General features: G+C 41.7%; 2 protein-coding genes and 1 long non-coding RNA gene across 4 annotated transcripts in view; 1 reads left to right on the top strand and 2 right to left on the bottom strand.

Moving 5' to 3' along the window:
* LOC113009142 (uncharacterized) overlaps positions 1 to 19,047 on the bottom strand; it is a 303,928-nt gene that overhangs the window by 9,681 nt on the left and 275,200 nt on the right. The window lies entirely within an intron of this gene.
* On the top strand, positions 1,519 to 9,637 carry LOC113009044 (aldo-keto reductase family 1 member D1-like). 2 transcript variants are annotated; one of them, XM_026147094.2, is made up of 9 exons: positions 1,520 to 2,145; positions 2,369 to 2,536; positions 6,278 to 6,394; positions 6,513 to 6,590; positions 6,856 to 6,978; positions 8,573 to 8,682; positions 8,766 to 8,931; positions 9,026 to 9,108; positions 9,190 to 9,637. In XM_026147094.2, exons 1-9 carry the CDS (start codon positions 2,053 to 2,055, stop codon positions 9,230 to 9,232), a joined length of 981 nt encoding a protein of 326 aa, XP_026002879.1. In that variant the 5' UTR covers positions 1,520 to 2,052; the 3' UTR covers positions 9,233 to 9,637. The 2 variants fall into 2 exon arrangements, with proteins under 2 accessions (XP_026002880.1, XP_026002879.1); XM_026147095.2 differs by lacking the exon at positions 6,856 to 6,978 and having other exon boundaries at positions 1,519 to 2,145.
* On the bottom strand, positions 15,470 to 18,506 carry LOC145421551 (uncharacterized). Its single transcript, XR_013902934.1, has 2 exons — positions 17,651 to 18,506; positions 15,470 to 17,347 (listed from the first exon to the last, which is right to left on the bottom strand). It is a non-coding gene; the product is annotated as an uncharacterized LOC145421551 (long non-coding RNA).

Here is a 19,047-nt window from a genome sequence, read left to right on the forward strand (position 1 = left end):
ATTGGCATAAGCCACAGAATCATTGTTCGAGAAGTTACTCCTGCAGTACAACAAGCAGTTGAACTCAGGCAAGAAGTGCATTTTGTATGCAGAACTCAAGTGAAGGAAGTGGGTCCGGCTGATGTAATAAAGGTTTTGGGATCTGATTTCTCTGAGCATGCAACAGATGACAATCCAGTCTCTCAGGAAGACATTTTGTTCATGTCAAAGGTGACTAAAGGCATAAGGCAAAAGGAAAACGGTCACTATGAACTCCCATTGCCACTCAAAACCGACGACCCGAATCTTCCAAACAACAAACAATGTGCTGAGCATAGACTGTCGTCGTTGGAACGTCGGCTCAGAAGAGATAAGAAATACTATGAGGATTACGTCAAGTTCATGGACGACATCATAGCCCGTGGAGACGCAGAGAAGGTCCCAGAGCAAGAACTGGATAAGGAGGCAGGATGGTATATACCACACCATGGGGTATACCACCCCCACAAACCTGAGAAGATACGTGTGGTTTTTGATTGTTCGGCCCGTTTCCGGGGGACATCTCTTAACGATCACCTTCTGACTGGACCAGATCTTACCAACGCACTGATTGGAGTGTTATGTCGATTCAGAAAGGGCCCCATCGCCATCATGTGTGATGTGGAGAGGATGTTCCACCAATTCCACGTCATCAAGGAGCATCAAGACTATTTGAGGTTTCTTTGGTGGGACAAAGGCGATTTAAACTCTGAGCCTTCAGTGTACAGGATGAGAGTGCATCTTTTCGGAGCAGCTTCATCTCCCGGATGCTGCAATTTCGGACTCAAACATATTGCTTCTCAAGGTAGAAACAGATTCAGCGAAGAGACTATTGAGTTCATCCAAAGAGGATTTTACGTCGATGACGGACTCGCTAGTGTGAGATCAACAGTCGAAGCCATACAGTTGGTAAACGAGTCAAGGGCACTTTGTAAAACAGGCAACCTACATCTGCATAAGTTTGTGTCAAACGACAAAGAAGTGCTTGCAGCTATTCCCCAAGAGGAACAAGCTAAAGCCAAAGACCAGGACATGGCTCTTGGAGAACTCCACATTGAACGTGCACTTGGAGTGCAATGGTGCATAGAGGCAGATGAATTCCAATTCAGAGTCCAAGTTAAAGACAACCCATTGACAAGGAGAGGGGTGCTCTCGATTGTTGCTTCAGTCTTTGACCCCCTTGGGTTCGTTGCCCCATTCATATTAATTGGAAAGCAAATACTCCAAATGTTGTGCAAGGACAAAGTTAATTGGGACAAGGATCTCCCACATCACATTCTACCACAATGGGAAGCATGGTTGAGAGACCTGCCCAAGTTGGCAGCTCTGAAGATCCCACGAAGCTACTCGCAAGATGCGGACATTGTGCAGTACGAATTGCACAGTTTCTCGGATGCAAGCCTCAGTGGTTATGGCGCATGTTCATATCTCAGAGCAAAAGGTAGAGAAGGACAGGTCAGTTGTGCACTCTTGGAGATATATCTTTTATAAATGCACCATAGGGGGCTTGGGGTGAAACAGCATTTCGGTACACTGTAAACTGTGTATACTCATGTATTGACAATAAAGCTCTTGAATCTTCTGAATCAATACTAGGCAGATGGGATGTACCACTATGAGGGTGGAGTGGAATAGTCCCATTGATAATACCCTTTAATTTCCCTCTCACCTTTTGGCTTTCAACACTGTGTCACCTGAAGAACTGGGGGTAGATAAATTCAGCGTAATCCCATTGTCACTGCCAGCTTTCACCAGTATCTGAAAGCTTAATCCAACATATAATATAGCATATAGTATAGCATTTTAGTCTCATTCATGATGATCAGATAGCGTGTTCACTTCCATTTGTAAATGTTTGTCTTGGTGTCCGGTTGTTCATGTTTTCATGAGCAACAGTTGAGGCACTTTGCATTTGGGAGGAGTTTCTGGCCGAGTAGAGAGCAGAGGAGCCAGCCTCCTAGACAGTATTCAAAAGTTCGAGTGAGTGCACAGTGTCAGACATCAAGATCTTTGTAACAAACATTTTTGTTAAACATGGAATTGACAGCAGAAAGTCACTCCATTCCCCTATCTGATGGAAACAGCATACCCTTGATAGGACTGGGAACTTATGCAGATCCCCACGAGGTAAGATTCACGATTTAATTGTATATTGTATATCGTTGTGCATGTGTCACGAAGCAAAAACTAAATGAATAAATAAAAAATAGTGGTAGGATTTTTTGTTTGTTTGTTTTTCGCTGTGACTTTTGAGTGCTTATTATATTATTATTATGGTTGTTGTTATTTTATTTTATACTATATATTCCTTCCAGTACTACTTCTTCTTCTTCTTTTTTTTTTTTGACAGACTCCTAAAGGAACTGCATATGAATCTGTCAAAATTGCGATCGAGACAGGCTACAGACATATTGATGGAGCATTGATCTATTACAATGAACATGAAGTGGGGCAAGCAATAAGGGACAAAATAGCAGATGGAACTGTGAAAAGAGAGGACATCTTCTATTGTGGAAAGGTTTGCAAAGCATACTTGTTCGTGTGAGCCTCTCCTGTGCACCTTGACCGTTGAACTGTTTTTTTTCTTTCTGTTTTTCTGTACACACATTCTGTACTTAAGTAGAAGTACATCTATTACTGTTCAAAACTACTCCAGTAAAAGATGAAGTACTGATTCAACTTCTTTACTCAAGTAAAAGTAAAAAAGTACAGGCTGTTTAGTAGCTGTTTGGAGGACATTTCTATTTCTGTGCAAAGCTAACTTAACCTTCGGCTATGTTAACACAATGATAAAATAATATTAGCAGATGGGAATACAAACTTCAGCCTAAGTTTTTTCCAATCTAAGTATACTCAGCTTGAATCTGAAGAAAAAGAAGTAAAATAAAATATATATATATCAGTCAATAGATCTAAGAATCATCAGCTAAAATTCATATGAATCTCTGCTACACTTGATGTAGAACTCATGCAAACTCATGAAACCACAGTCACTGTGCACCGGTCACACACTCTTCTTTACTTTAAACCCATCACAGTACACCAAACTAATCTCCAGAGTATTTTCATGTAGTCTTTAAATAGCCTCAGTTTGATTTGCATGTATCATAATATGCAAAAACACAATGTTGGCTCATAGTGACAAAAATCCGTTAAAGCAAATCCGTTAAGGCAAAAGTAACGAGCCTGTTTTACTACTGAAGTGCAGTATAGAAAATTTTATAAAATTTTAACAAATATTTGTGCTTTGTTACTTCCCACCTCAAGAGTTCAGTGATGCATGAAGATCATCAAGACTTTTAGAAATCGAACAACAAGTTCCATTAATAACAAATCCACAAAATCCTCATGTAGGTTATTCAGGGTGAAGCAGGTTGTTTTTCATCTAATTCATTGAAACAAATCCAGCACTATGACGGCATGCACATTGGACGTGGAGCTTCGCACGTGTTTGGAGACCACAGACTGGGACACATTGAAGGCTGCTTCTAACAGCTTGGACGAGTTTACGGACACTGTCACCTCCTATATCCACTTCTGTGAGGACAGTATTGTGCCATCACGCACCAGGGTGAGTTATAACAATGACAAACCCTGGTTTACCCCTAAACTCAAAAAGCTGTGGCTGGAAAAGAGTAAGGCGTTCAGAAGCGGAGACAGGGACTGCTACAGAGAGGCCAAGTACAAGTTCACTAAGGAAGTGGACATTGCCAAACATCAGCACTCTGAGAAGATGCAGCAGCAGATCTCAGAGAATGACTCGGCCTCTGTGTGGAAAGGTTTTAGGAATATTACAAACTACAAGCCTAAAACCCCCCACTCCACTGACGACTTGCTCTTGGCCAACACCCTCAACGACTTCTACTGTCGTTTTGACGAGCCATCAGGCAGCCTTCACACCTCCAACGACCCCAACAATAGAGGCACTTTGGACACTCATTCCCCCACCTCTCCCCCCTCCATAGAGCCATCACCACCTTCAAACTGTTCACCTACAACACCCCCCTCCTCACCCCACACAAAAGAGGATTTCACACCACCTCCTCCGACCACAACTCTTCATATTCATGAAGCAGATGTGAGGAAGCAGTTTAAGAATCTGAATGCTCGGAAAGCTCCCGGCCCAGACGGTGTGTCTCCTGCCACCCTCAGACACTGTGCAAACGAGCTGGCCCCAGTGTTTTCTGGCATCTTCAACTCCTCACTGCAGGCATGTCATGTGCCTGCCTGCTTCAAGTCCTCTACCATAATCCCTGTCCCCAAGAAACCTAGGATCACTGGACTAAATGACTACAGACCCGTGGCTCTGACATCTGTGGTCATGAAGTCATTTGAGCGCCTAGTTCTCTCCCATCTCAAGACCCTCACGGCCCCCCTCCTGGACCCCCTGCAGTTTGCATATAGAGCCAACAGATCTGTAGACGACACCATCAACATGGCCCTACACTTCATCCTGCAGCATCTGGACTCCCCAGGAACCTACGCCAGGATCCTGTTTGTGGACTTCAGCTCTGCCTTCAACACCATCCTTCCAGACCATCTCCGAGGCAAGCTTTCCCAGATGAATGTGCCTGATCCCATCTGCCGGTGGATCACTGACTTCCTGACGGACAGGAAGCAGCACGTGAGGCTGGGGAAGAATGTCTCGGACTCCCGGACCATCAGCACCGGCTCCCCTCAGGGCTGTGTTCTTTCTCCTCTGCTCTTCTCCCTGTACACCAACTGCTGCACCTCCACCCACCAGTCTGTCAAGCTAATCAAGTTCGCAGATGACACCACCGTCATTGGGCTCATCTCTGACGGGGATGAGTCTGCCTACAGGAGGGAGGTTGAACGTCTGGTGTCCTGGTGCAGCCACAACAACCTGGTGCTGAATGCCCAGAAGACAGTGGAGATTATTGTGGACTTCAGGAAGCACACAGCCCCACTCCCCCCCATCATCCTGACGGACACCCCCATCACCTCTGTGGACTCATTCCGCTTCCTGGGTACCACCATCACCCAGGACCTGAAGTGGGAGCCCACCATCACCTCCGTCATCAAGAAAGCCCAGCAGAGGATGTACTTCCTGAGGCAGCTGAAGAAATTCAACCTGCCAACACGGACGATGATGCAATTCTACACTGCAATCATCGAGTCCATCCTCACCTCCTCCATCACCGTGTGGTACGCTGGAGCCACTATCAGGGACAAACAGAGACTGCAGCGTGTTGTGCGCTCTGCTGAGAAGGTGATTGGCTGCAGACTCCCATCTCTGCAGGACCTGTACACCTCCAGGACACTGCGGCGTGCAGCCCGGATCTCAGCTGACCCTTCTCACCCTGGACACAGTCTGTTTGACCTGCTCCCCTCAGGCAGGAGGCTCCGGTCCATTCGCACCAGAACCTCTCGCCACAAGAACAGTTTCTTCCCCTCTGCTGTTGGACACATGAACAATAACCACATGACTGTCCCCGCCACTAACACATGACCCTACGCTGTGTCACTGCATCATTTCATGTCTGGCACTGATCACCACCTGCACTCATGTATATATCTTTCTACGTAGCACTCATAATTCTTATTCTCATGTATATATCTCATGTATATCTCATGCACATATCTTTCTTTCTACATAGCACTTTAATTCTTATTGTCTGCACTGAAGCACCGCAGCAATTTCCTAATGTTGTAAACCTCAACATCTGGCAATAAACCCATTCTGATTCTGATTCTGATTTTGGTTGCACCATTCCTAGCATGCATGTTTCTAGATGAGCTTTAACATCTATATCGAGAATGCATGAAAAATGCGTTTAGCAGGATTTCTCTGGGTGTAATTGTTGATGTCAACAAAAAATTTAAAGTTTAAAAATGTGTTTTTTCCTGTCAAAAATGGTGGCCAAAGTGACAAAAAAGTACAACTCCTTTAGTTATTTTAAAGTAAATAACTAATAATGCAAATAAGAAAAAAAGCCAATCTGAATATTATACCAATATTATTTCCCTGAACCACAAAAAAATAAGGAAGATAAAGTAAGTACATTTTGGTTTGTACAACACCTTTCGAGACAAACATTACAAAGTCCCTCAAGGCAAAAGTTAACCAAAAACAAGTCTAAAATGCTTTTGGCCTGTGTGAAACTTAAAAGGTATGGATAACATACGAATCGATAACATATTCATTTTCATGACATACCTTTGAATCTTAAAAAAAACCAAATGCTGAGTTCTGTAGCTTTTTTCTACATTTGTTAACTTTTCTTCTTTTCTTTTGAAGTTGTGGAACACATTTCATCCACCCGAGCTAGTACGACCTACTTTAGAGAAAACCCTGACGACATTACAGCTGGATTATGTTGACCTCTATATTATAGAACTGCCCATGGCTTTCAAGGTATGCACACATGTGAAAACTTAATAACAAGTTTTTAATTTTTACATTTGAATTTCATGAGGTTTTACTGCACCAAATGAAATACTATACTATACTGAAACACTATAATTTTCTGAAGCCAGGAGATGAATTTTACCCCAACGATGAGAGTGGGAAGTGGCTTTATCATGAAACGGACCTCTGTGCCACATGGGAGGTGAGACTTGGTGGCCTGCTTATTCAAGAAAATTTAGTTTCAGTTATTTCCTAACATATGTGAAGACAACATAACTGCTACAGAACAACAGTATTGGGTACACGCGTCCTTTAACTTATAGTTAAATACAAAAAGATATGTGGTAAAAATCAATGACAGCTTCAACAGTGTCTCAGTTTTACTGTTTCTGTGAGCTTTTAAATTGTTTCAAAGTTCAACGTTGACTATATTGTTTTATTATTGTGCTTTCCTATGTCTCTCACAGGCTTTAGAAGCTTGTAAAGACGCTGGCCTTGTAAAATCTCTTGGGGTTTCAAACTTCAACAAGCGACAACTAGAGCTAATCCTTAACAAGCCGGGGCTGAAACACAAACCTGTGTCAAACCAGGTTAGTGGTACATTATTGAGCAAGCAGTTGTCTGGAAATAAGTTACTAAGTACTTGTTTTCAGAATACTAAGGTCAAAAAGCTTTGCTCTTTGAACTAACTAACTGAAAACGCTCGGTAAGTTTTTAACTGAGATTTAAATGAATAGATGGAATCAGAGGCGCGAATAGCAGCAGGAAGATTGTTCCAGGGGCTAGGGGCTGCCAGGGCAAAAGCACGGTCACCTCTGGTCTTTAGCCAGGATCTAGGCTGCACTAGGAGTAATTGTCTTGATTATCTTAGGGCTTTCCCAGGGGTATATGAACTAAGGAGTTCAGTGAGGTAGCACGGCGCAGTATTGACACAGTTCTTGTGTAATTTGGCACTATTCAGCCTTTTCTTCTTGCTTCTTTTCCTTAAGAGTGGCTTCTTGACAGCCACCCTTCCACAAAGACCATTTATGGTGAGTCTCAACAAACTGTTGATGGGTTAGTTGAAGGATGAGATACACCACTCAGGTCCCATATCAGATCTTTGATACAGTTTTTCTGTTTTCTTAAGGACATAGCTTTTAGATGCTGTTCATCTGCTCTAATTTTTTTTTTCTTGTCCAGTTTCCTCACACCATACTGAAATATGCCAAGTTTCCAGCTAAAAGCTCTTTGCTCATCAAATCGTGTTATTCATGGCAGAGATTTAGATAAAAGACATGGGAAGAAATTTTCTTTTACTACAGGATGCTAATAAGTCCCTAAAGAAACTGGTTCTTTCCTAACTTTTCTGTAATGTGTAGACTCAATGAGTCATTCTTTGAATTAGCTGCCTTTTTGTGACACTGATAACACTGATTTCATAGATCAGTGTTAGGTGTTTTAATAATCATGATAAAAGAGTGAAAAAATAGCTAGTGCCCAAAGTAAAACTTTGTCTTCAGAAAGCCTGGAGAACTATTGCTCAGCACCACTTACAAGAAACTGTCCTATTAGAAATATAAATACTCGAGACTTGGGAAATGTACAGTACTATATTTACCGTAAGATCAGCAGATAAATGTGCAAACCATTCTTCATTTTAAAAAGTAGTGTTTCAAGAGTCAATGCTTTTGTTACTTTATTGTGCAGCGGCAATTTATTAAAGTCAGAAGAAAGAATCTGAGGCACAACCAGCTGAAGGCTTTAGTTTCAGTCTTTGAATATTTGCGCATACAGCTAATGAACAATACAACAGAAAGACTCAGATTTTAGACATATGCCCAATATGTTTTAACTAAATCACACACACAGCTGTGTTTTGATAGATATGTGAACATTGTGTGGATAGGACATGGATATGTTGCAGAGGTATAGGAACAAAATGCAGGCAATGTATACCGCCCAGAAATGTGGGGAAAACTTCAAATTTATTTAAAAAGTAAGTTTACTGCCTGAAATATTATCAGTATGAAAGGACTGAACTTTGAATCAATGAAAGCATAACAGAGATAGGAAGTTATTATTTAAGTAACATGAACAATCAAGATGCACTTGGAAGTGTTGGTTCATAACACTCGCAAGGAATAAGCCAAGCTGTCTTCATCAGAAACATGTGTGTATGTATACATATGTGCTCTATTACAGGTTGAATGCCACCCCTATTTCACCCAGCCAAAATTGCTTGAATACTGCCGGCAGAATGGTATCGTCATTGTTGGTTACAGCCCGCTGGGAACATCCAGAGATCCATCTTGGTATGGGTCACACTCATTTTATGAGTAGCTAGTCAAGTTCTCAGCCTCTTGATTGACATTAAAATATCACTGTTTCAATAAAGGGTAAACCTAAAATGCCCCCCAATGCTGGAAGATGACCTGCTGGTATCGATTGCCAAAAAGTACAACAAGACCACGGCTCAGGTGTGTCTGCGGTTCAATGTACAGAGAGGCGTGGTGGTCATCCCAAAGAGCTTCAGCCCTGCTCGCATAAAGGAAAACTTTGAGGTTTGTTTATAATTTTAGGTATGTAGGTAGCAAAAAGTGCCTTCTGAAAACCAGACGCATGGAATATAATCAGACTTATTTGCCAACTTTCCAGATATTTGATTTCTCTCTCTCTGACGCTGATATGAAGGCAGTTGAAGGGTTGAACAAAAACATCCGCTTTGTGGAGCTTCTCATGTGAGTATAGTGCAGCTTGTGTGAAGTTTTGCTCCTTGAACAAACGGCTCCAATTAATATTTCTCTTTTCTGGCTCAACAGGTGGTCTGACCATCCAGAGTATCCATTTCATGATGACTTCTAAACACCACAAACAGCAACACATTGTTCGAGAGTGATTAAATTTGGCATCTTATATATATAATATATAATACACTTCCTCGGGTAAAGGGTTTCACTGCTGAGCCGTGCTGTGGGAAGAATAATGAAGGTCTGCTCTCACAGATGTCTTTAGTTTTGTAAAAGTCTTACAGATAAGTTTTGAGTGACAAAACAAACAAACTTGGGATAGTAAATGTTTGCAAACTACAAAATAAAGATAAGGTGTGGCTAAATCAAAACAAGACTGTTAAGTATAGAAAGCTTAAACTCTGGACAGATGGTGTTCTCATCCTGCCAACACTTTCATTGCTCAGACCAAATCTGAATTGCTCAACCTGAATAACAGCTTTTAAAACTGAATTTGAATTAAATTTAGCTCTTGAATGCTTTCAGTTTCACTTCTCACCATTCAGTTTTAGTTCTTAAATTCAGTTTTTGGGGTCATACATCCGGGTCCTTCGAGAAAACTGCACAATAATCCAGCACAAAGTTTGCCGTTTCAGTGATAGTCATATCATACCACTTCAGAGGTGATCCAGTAATACTGCACTAATGAATTACACCAGGGGTGTTGAACTCCAGGCCTCAAGGGCTGGTGTCCTGCAGGTTTCATATATCACCCTGGGTCAACACACCTGAATCAAATGATTAGTTTCTTTACCAGGCTTATGGAGAACTTCAAGATATGTTGAGGGGGTAATTTAACCATTTAAATCAGCTGTGTTGGATCAAGGGCACATCTAAAACCTGCAGGACACCAGCTCTCAAGGTCTGGAGTTCAACACCTGTGAATTAGACTGTTCGCTTTAGCTAAAGTTATTAAGTTAGCTAAGGAGTCAGGATACTATATAAGACAGAAATAAGCCAAAATTACAATGGTTTGGACACTCTTTTGTATGTTTCCCTACTGTAGCGGTCTCTCAAAGCATACAGGACTTTCAGGGGGTACAAGATGATAACTGTGGAATTCTAATGGGAACAGTCGATCATTAGGGTTGCCAACTCCCTGAAAAATAAATAAGGGACGCCTCGTGGCCAGGGCCGGGCAAAGTGTGGTAGCTCTTTTTTTTTGTGTGTGAAATTTTTTTTTAACCATTTGACTTGAATTTGATTTAAGCAGATGCATCTTCTTTGTGATATGACCATATGGGAAACAAATGATAATTTAGCCATTTATTTTTAGCTCAAAATAACATTAACACAGTAAAACGGGTCTCTTTCTTAAACAGAAGCCTGTCATGCTTAACTTTTGAGAATATAAGTAAATCTTTCTTTAAAAGAACTCTGTCCTGCTTAACTTAAAATTATATAAATTAATAGAAAACAATAGAACAAAATCATTCTTGTAACAGTGCACATTTAGTGCATTTAGTACAATTGGCTTCAGTTGAGGTATTATTTCAGCTTTTCTAATGCTAATCAGCTGCTCCTGGTTGTAAACCCACTTGTTCCCATGATTACGCATCATAACTCATCATCATTATTCATCTATGTATTACTTTTATGTATTAGTCATCAATTTGTTGTAATCATCTATCCTTGCAGTTGTTTATTACACAAAATAAATTATATTATCACACTTCTGGCCACATAGCGCTGATATTCACTGCACATGCCCATATTAACCTTAACCAGAGGGTTTAAAAAAAAACAAACCAATGTTTACATACCATATCTGCTTCTGCCGTGGCCTGGTGGACAAGAAATTGGTTAAGGGTTCCCCGAGCTTTCACGCCCTTCATGTTCTCCGTGTGCCCACCATTGTGTGTGCATGCCTATGGAAAAAGTGCGCCGGCACACAGTGCAGTGCGCTTTATAGATGTTATCGTGCACTTTTCCAGCCAGGTGTTTTCCTTTTCCCATTCCTCCCTGTACTTTTGCAGCCTATTTTTCTTTCTCTGAGGGGAACAAACATTGCTGCTCTAATGCTGGGCTTACACTGTGCGATTTTTGGCCCATTTTGAGCCGATTTTTGAGTCATGCGACCGATTTGGTGATCGGCCCAATTTTGGCCTTCATCGTGCATCATACGTGGGGTAACGAGAAGCGATTAACACCTCGAGCAGCTCCCGATCATCAATCGCTCGTGAGGGCGTCACCGCAGCTGCTCACACTGCTCACGCGCAAACAGTAACCGTCGGCGAAAAAGACGGTGCAGCTTGGCTGTGCAGCGTGTGATCTGGACACAGGCGATGGAGGCACAACTTGTAGAACTTTGGAAAGCTCATCCGAGCCTTTTCGATGTGGCATAACAAAATTATCACGACCACAACAACCGTGAAAATAGTTGGATTTACATTGCTGCTCAATCACAGCTGCCTGATTAATGTTTTTCATTAGAAATTTAGCAAAGTTGATGGTGGTGGTGTGCGTGTCTGTGTGAGTGAAAGACAGAGAGGGAGAGCGAGCGACAGATTTTCTGTTATAACCTTCATTTTATGGAGGCACAGTGTGAGCACTCAGGTCGCATCAGAGCATCTTATTTTTCTACTACGACATAAAATACAAAGTGCATACCTCATTGGCCGCATTAACTTGCAGGGGTTAATGAAAACGCATCTTGCAGTGTGCACTCCTTCCCACAGGTGGAAAACAGACTGAACATTGGTTCCATCCTGGAAGCATTTTGTAAAAAAGTTAAATGTGTAGTTTTAAACCAACAATGTATACATTAAATCTGATATATTAAAATAAAGTATGTTACGTTCCCCTGAGGGGTCTAGGCGGTGAGGGGAAGTAACAAAAAGTGTCCGGGTCAGAAAAAGGAGACAAGGCGGCATGAGGGTTAAATTAAAGAGTTTTATTAAAGTAGCTCAACTAAAAGAGACGGACAAGCCGCTATCACCATTTAAGAAAAACAAAACTCAGGCGTTGGTCAATAAAGTAAAACGTAAGCCAAAAAGAGAGAGCAGCTCACTAACTGTAACCACTCACATGGCACTCTGGCCCAGAACTCACCTTTCCCTGGGCTTAAATCTCTTTAATTACTGACGAGAGTCAGCTGCACAAAAGGGAAAGGTGGCACCTCAGGCAGAAGAGGTAGTGGGACATGCCCACACAGGCACCTTCAGGAGGAGGCCCTGCTAGGGCCGTAACACCCCCTCCCATAAATACAAACCTGTGGTTTGTCAAGTGATTATGATAAACTATCTACAAATCAAGTCTGTAACTGTCACATCAACAAATTGCAGGCTTTCCACCTACCAAACCCCATAGCAACGGTTAGGCATTGCTAGCGGAAGCTGCCAACCCCATCTCAATGGGTTCAAAATACTTACTGAAGGTGGCCGCAGACCCGCAAAACAATGTCTCATGTGATAGCCAGGGCTTTTTTGAGCCATCACATGTGGAGAACACAGCAGGCAGTCAGAAGACCTTACTGCAACACTTTGCAGATGATTCCTCAAGTCACCGGTACAGGCATGTTTGTTAGCCAGGGTTGCCGGTCTTACTGGTGGTTTTATACACAGTCTGTCCCCCTGCGGGTCATTTTGAGGACCTGGGAAATTGTCAACCAGCGGCAACTCAGGGTTAGTTGACCTCTTACCCCGACTACATGACACTACTGAGCAATTATGCTCCAAGTGTAGCCTTTTACTAGGCCGGGCAACCTTGTCTGTTTGAGAACCTGGACTGACTTTTCTCAAAGCAGGCCCTTTTTGCTTTGAGTGTGCTTTCTGTTTGAGTTTCAGCCTCAAACAGTTAGCAACAAGGTGTCCAGGTTTGTGGCAGAGAAACAAAGCTTCGTTTTGGGTCTCGAAACCACAACTTTTTCAGCCTTGTTAGCTGGCCCACTCTTACCTCGCCAAGATGTACTATGGCACAGAGGGGTATCACATTCTACAGCATTTGTTTTATGAGTTAGGGTAAACTCATCTGCCAGTATGGCAGCCTGCTGTAAAGTGGAAACCCTCTGTTCACTTAAATAACAAGCAACACACTCAGACATTGTGTTCTTAAAGTCCTCTAGAAGCACAAGCTCACGTAACGACCCCAAGTCATTAACCTGGCTTGCAGAGCACCACCTATCAAAAAGCTTCGCCTTGTCCCTATCGAAGTCAAGATAGGACTGACCCTGTGCCAACTCCAAACCTCGAAAATGCTGCTTATAGGCTTCAGGTATGAGTTCATGGGCTTGGAGGATGGCACTTTTAAGCTTTTCATAAACTAAGCAGTCCTCCATAGACAAACCAGAACAAACCTCCTGAGCCTTACCCGTCAATTTACATAGTAACATCACGCACCACATGTCTTGAGGCCATTGCAGTGCAGTCGCTATGCGTTCAAATGCAATAAAGAAGCTATGAACACTAGACTCACAGAAAACTGGAAACAGGTGGATGTTATTGCTCACAAACGAGCCTCTGGACACCTGTTCACCAACAGATGTAGGCCCAGTGCTCGTCAGCTCCAGCTGATTCAACTGGAACGCCATTTCAGCCTGAAGAAAACCACCACACACCTGTGCCAATTCTCTCACAGGCTAGGCAACAATTAATGGTAACCGAACAACTTCCTCTTCTTGACCAACTTACTTTTTGCTGCACACACATTAACAAATACAACGTACCCAGTTCCTAAGCACACCAAACTATACCTACCTATCTTCTGGAGCGTGCTGGGCTCGAGGCAACTTTAAAGGCAAAGCTTCAGCAACTGGAGCACTGAATTGCCTACCCCCAACAGGGAACTAATCCCCACCCAGGATTACTCCAAAAATAAGAAAGACAAAATAATAAAAGAGTGCCCGAAGGAAGAACTTAAAAAGCTCAGCTGAACACTCACCTAACTTAACTGGGAAGGTGTATTTCTACTCTTCTCAAAAAGCAACACAACCATCACACAAAAGCCAAAAAAACAAAAAAAAAACAAAAACCCAAACACCACCAATTTCAAACTCCCTTTTCAGATCCCGGACGAGCCCCCACTTGTTACGTTTCCCTGAGGGGTCTATGCGGTGAGGGGGCAGTAACAAAAAGTGTCCGGGTCAGAAAAAGGAGACAAGAAGGCATGAGGGTTAAATTAAAGAGTTTTATTAAAGTAGCTCAACTAAAAGAGACGGACAAGCCACTATCACCATTTAAGAAAAACAAAACTCAGGCGTTGGTCAATAAAGTAAAACGTAAGCCAAAAAGAGCAGCTCACTAACTGTAACCACTCACATGGCACTCTGGCCCAGAACTCACCTTTCCCTGGGCTTAAATCTCTTTAATTACTGACGAGAGTCAGCTGCACAAAAGGGAAAGGTGGCACCTCAGGCAGAAGAGGTAGTGGGACACGCCCACACAGGCACCTTCAGGAGGAGGCCCTGCTAGGGCCGTAACAAGTATTTATTATAACTTAAACAATAAAATTATCTTAATCTGCATAACTGCTGCTGATGGCAGTCACAGAGGTTTTCGGGCCTTTCAACAATCAGACCCCCTTTCCCAGGTGACCCAGGTAGGGTTGATCAAGCCCCAGCTATTTGAATTGTTACTATTATTATTATTACTGGGGGCTCTGAAATTTAAGGGGGTGGGGAACAACGCATAGGTCAAAAGAGAATGGACTGTATAGAGACCGATTGCGTCCAGAGGCGAAGCGGCGGTACTTGCAGAAAATAGCATGCATTGGAAATGTGGACCCGTATGAAATACGGAGGTGGAGTAGAAACCCTGAAGACCAACCGCTATTGATGTAGCCTGATATATTTTCGTACCTTGTCTGTGGAGTCAGCACGTACAAGTCGTCATTCAAACAAAGGTAAGTCAGCTTGAGTACTGCGATTGAAATGCGTTTGATTTCCCTCCGAACATTCAGATTAGTGCAGCATAACTTCATTCATCAGGGGGAAATTAGAATGAGAACATGTGGAGGCTCTGTTAGAGGGATAACTTAGTGAGTTCATTGTCCTGAAGAATTTAGTTATTCTTTATGGTTAAAGTGATCACATCCATGAGCTAATGGACCTCACAATACATAATTATGGAAGTGGTAACGTTAATGTCATTAACGATTATAGGAATATTTCACACTTCAACAACCTTCGTTTCAATTTAGGTTTCGATTACAAACGAAAACGCAAAAAAACCCAAAAACTGCCAAGCGCAGAATTCCAATCGACAAAGGCCGCCGTGCCACCATGCAGGCTGTAGATAACAAAGAAAAATACAGATCTTTGGTGGAAAACTGTATGGCAGAACTCGTTAAGCAAGCTGTAAAAAAATCAGAATCAGAATCAGAATCAGAAAGGGGTTTATTGCCAAATGTTGAGCAGGTTTACAACATTAGGAAATTGCTGCGGTGCTTCAGTGCAAACATAGTGTCATAAATAGCACTTAAATAGACATGAAAAAATAAAAGTAGGGATAAGAATTAAAAGTGCTACATAGAAAGATATGTGCATGAGATATACATGAGATATATACATGAGAATAAGAATTAAGAGTGCTACGTTGAAAGATATATACATACACAACACGCTGCAGTCTCTGTTTGTCCCTGATAGTCCCTGATAGTGGCTCCAGCGTACCACACGGTGATGGAGGAGGTGAGGATGGACTCGATGATTGCAGTGTAGAACTGCTCCGAGCATTCAAATCAGGCAAAGTCATCAGCCTGGAAAGAGTTTCAGACATCTACAACCAGCATACCAACAACATCTGGGCTAAAATCAAGGATGAAATTGATAAAATCCCCTTAGAGAAGTTCAAAAACTTCCAAGAGGTGATTTTCAAAGCCATGTGTAAAGAGTTTAAAAATGCAGGATTAGCTTTGCTAGCCTTGGAATTAAATCAGCCAGCAATCGAAAATATGATTGCTGAAATTTTCATAAAGGAGGCAGCCAAACTATCGAAGAAACCAAGTTGCATACATCAGTTTTTCTCATCTATAGGCCGACTGTTTTGTTTCACCAGGAAACAAAACAAAGCTGATGTAATGTAAAAGAAATCGTGATATGAAACATTTCTGGAAAACGAATTGGAAACTTTAAATTGGTTAGTTTTAAATGATATACTTAAGAAAACCCTTAGAACGGCCGCGGCCCCTCACTGAGCCTGGTTCTGCTGGAGGTTTCTCCCTCTTAAAAGGGAGTTTTTCCTCCCCACTGTCACCTATGCTTGCTCAGAGGGGTTCCTCTGTTGGATTTTCTTTTTAATAACTTAAAAAAAAAAAAAAAAGTTAACATCAATAAAAGTTTTTTAAATTTTACACTCTGATTTCTGTTTGTTTTCATTGTCTACAAGTTTAATAAATACATGTTATTTGTTATTCAGTTCAAAGTGTGGGTAGAAAATGCTGTGCTGTCATGTGACCTTTTCTCTCATGTGTGCCGTTTTCTTGTTTTGTATATATTTCTCCTGTTTGTTATTTATCATTTATTGGAAATCAAATGTGTGATTAACTTTTTCATAAAATTAGTTTAACCCTCTCTGGCGTTGATTTTAGTTTTTCTCAGAAAGAACTTGTTTTCTATATGAATTAATAAGTTATCATTTTAGCAAACATCAAGTTGATGTCCATAGATGTACACACACTCACGCCATCATTTACATACACACACAACTTGTTGCTGCCTTTCATAGTGTGTAACTTGAAGGCCCTGAGTACTTTCTCCCACACTGAAAACACTGGAATGATAAAATTATTTGAACATTACCTAATACGACTGATTCAGGACAGACAATGAGTTATTTTAAACGTTTCTAGCAGTCCTTCACAAACAGGGAACAGTCTGTCTATTCTCTCCATCAGTCAGCTGCTGCTGGCTCTTCCTCCTCCTCTTCCTCACACACTGCTGAGTTTCTCCTGGTGGATCATTAGGGGTGCAAAGCCTCACAGATTATGTGCAGCAGTGGGTCCCTCAGTATGTCCTCACTCTGGACACTTGCAGTTGTCACACATGGAAGTGTCCCCCCCCAAAAAAATAAAATAAAAATAAAGAATGTGAATAAAGAGAAGCTGTGTGGTTGAATAAAACTCGTGCATCAGCCTGTTGCCTTCATCCTGCGGCAGTGCATTGAAAGCATCATTAGTGGGAGCGAAGAAGGTGAACACCACCTGCTGGTTCAGAAGCTCAGTCATACCTGCTCTCTGGATGGCATTGACCAGCATGCTGAAAACAGCAATAAATGATGTTAGATCAAATGGCAACTACACAACAACACACTAACACCTCTGTTTGCTTTCAGTCATTATGCTACACCAAACTTACAGCTTCATGATAATCTAGGCTAAGAGATAACTCACTTTTTAAAAACTACAAAAAAAATGTTTCCCTGATCCTAGTTGGTGCAGTTGCTGCTCTGTGCCTCTGAGGTGCACTGTAGAGTCATTAAAGCTGCCAATAGTTGACAGGGAGTGTTTTTGCTGTACTTTTCCATCAGAGAAACATGATTCAGATGGTAAAGATCCTCACATGAAGCGGTCATCGGCCTTCAAGACATCCATGATGTTTCCCCATTGGTGGAGTGAAGACTTTATCCACTGTGAACTTTGTCATGTGCAATGATACGGGTGTTCTCGATGCACAGGTTCTACAAAAAGAAAAAAATAGTGTTTAAATACATTAAAATGGACTTTGGTATCAGAAAAGATGAGTTCTAGTTTTTATTATTATACAGTTTAGATACTACTGCTAGCATGTCAGAGTGTTTCTGAAATATTTGTTGATCTGATATTTGTTGTGGAAACCTGTGAACCTTCACATTGACTATATTGAGGTTGACCACGTTGATTTTGAAGGTATCCTTCTATTTATTATTATATTGTTTACCTTAAAAAACTGACCAACCAAAGCTTCTTCTCCATAATGTTTGTTGACCTGCAGAGGAAACCTGACCACAGGCCTGAGGGGAATCACAGACGAGTAAGAACTTTTTATGCCAATGTCTCTAAGTGCTACAGTGCTACTAGATTATTGTGTTGGTCTTTTCTTTACCATGTAAAGTTTTAAAAACAAACTTTAAAACATACTTCACATTAAAATGTAATAATTAATGGTTTAATGACAAAGTAGATATTTTTCGATGCGCTTTGAATTTGTTATGTGAAGCTGTGTGGAAAGCAAGATGGGACCCAAATGTATGACTCATAGAGTAATTTGAAACACCTTTTGCCCTCTTACCAGCATATTAAGATCATTTTTCTTTCAATGTTGTTTCAGTGTTTCCCACAGAGGTTTACTGTAACACAGTAACATTTAGACTACATTGTTTTTACAATGTTATATACTTTTACTTATAACATATACATACCATTCCTCAATTGTTTGACCTGCCTTTCTCTCCCCCCACCTCTACATACAGCATAATGCCCCCCACCCAACACACACACACCACTGCAATCACCAGTTAGCCCACTCCCCACATGCACACAGTGCAGCACACTGCCTCCACACCTGCCAACTGCATCACCAGTAAGCCCCTTCCCCACATATACAACACAATGCCCCCCTGAAAAAAGGCAGACAGACGACACTTTTTAATTGTTGGTCAAGACTAACTGCTTGTAAAAAAGAAAAAAAGTCCTGACTAAACAGAGGTAAATACCTATGTTGTTAAGTTAGCTGATGATTTTTTGCCTGGAGTTGGTTAGTTAGTTGTTCGATTGCCAGTCTAGCCTCCTGTGAGGAAAAGCCAGAAGCTGCCAGTGATGTAGCCTACTGTCAGTTTCACAGATTTGAAACTTAAGTAGCTGTTTGCTACAATACAGTCACACATTTTGGCATTGTTTACCTACCTGTCATCCCTCCTGCTTAACTCATTGACAGCAAGCTGGTGACTGGGCCATACTGTGCAGAGGGTTTGGCATGTG

This window comes from Astatotilapia calliptera, chromosome 17 (assembly GCF_964374335.1).
Source record: "Astatotilapia calliptera chromosome 17, fAstCal68.1, whole genome shotgun sequence".
NCBI lineage: Eukaryota > Metazoa > Chordata > Actinopteri > Cichliformes > Cichlidae > Astatotilapia > Astatotilapia calliptera.

Excerpts from the sequence above, each read along its gene's own strand:
- LOC113009044 (XM_026147094.2), top strand. The coding sequence starts at position 2,053 with ATGGAATTGACAGCAGAAAGTCACTCCATTCCCCTATCTGATGGAAAC. Across the intron at positions 2,146-2,368 it reads CTTATGCAGATCCCCACGAG|ACTCCTAAAGGAACTGCATA; the intron begins GTAAGATTCACG and ends TTTTTTTGACAG. Across the intron at positions 6,591-6,855 it reads ACCTCTGTGCCACATGGGAG|GCTTTAGAAGCTTGTAAAGA; the intron begins GTGAGACTTGGT and ends TGTCTCTCACAG.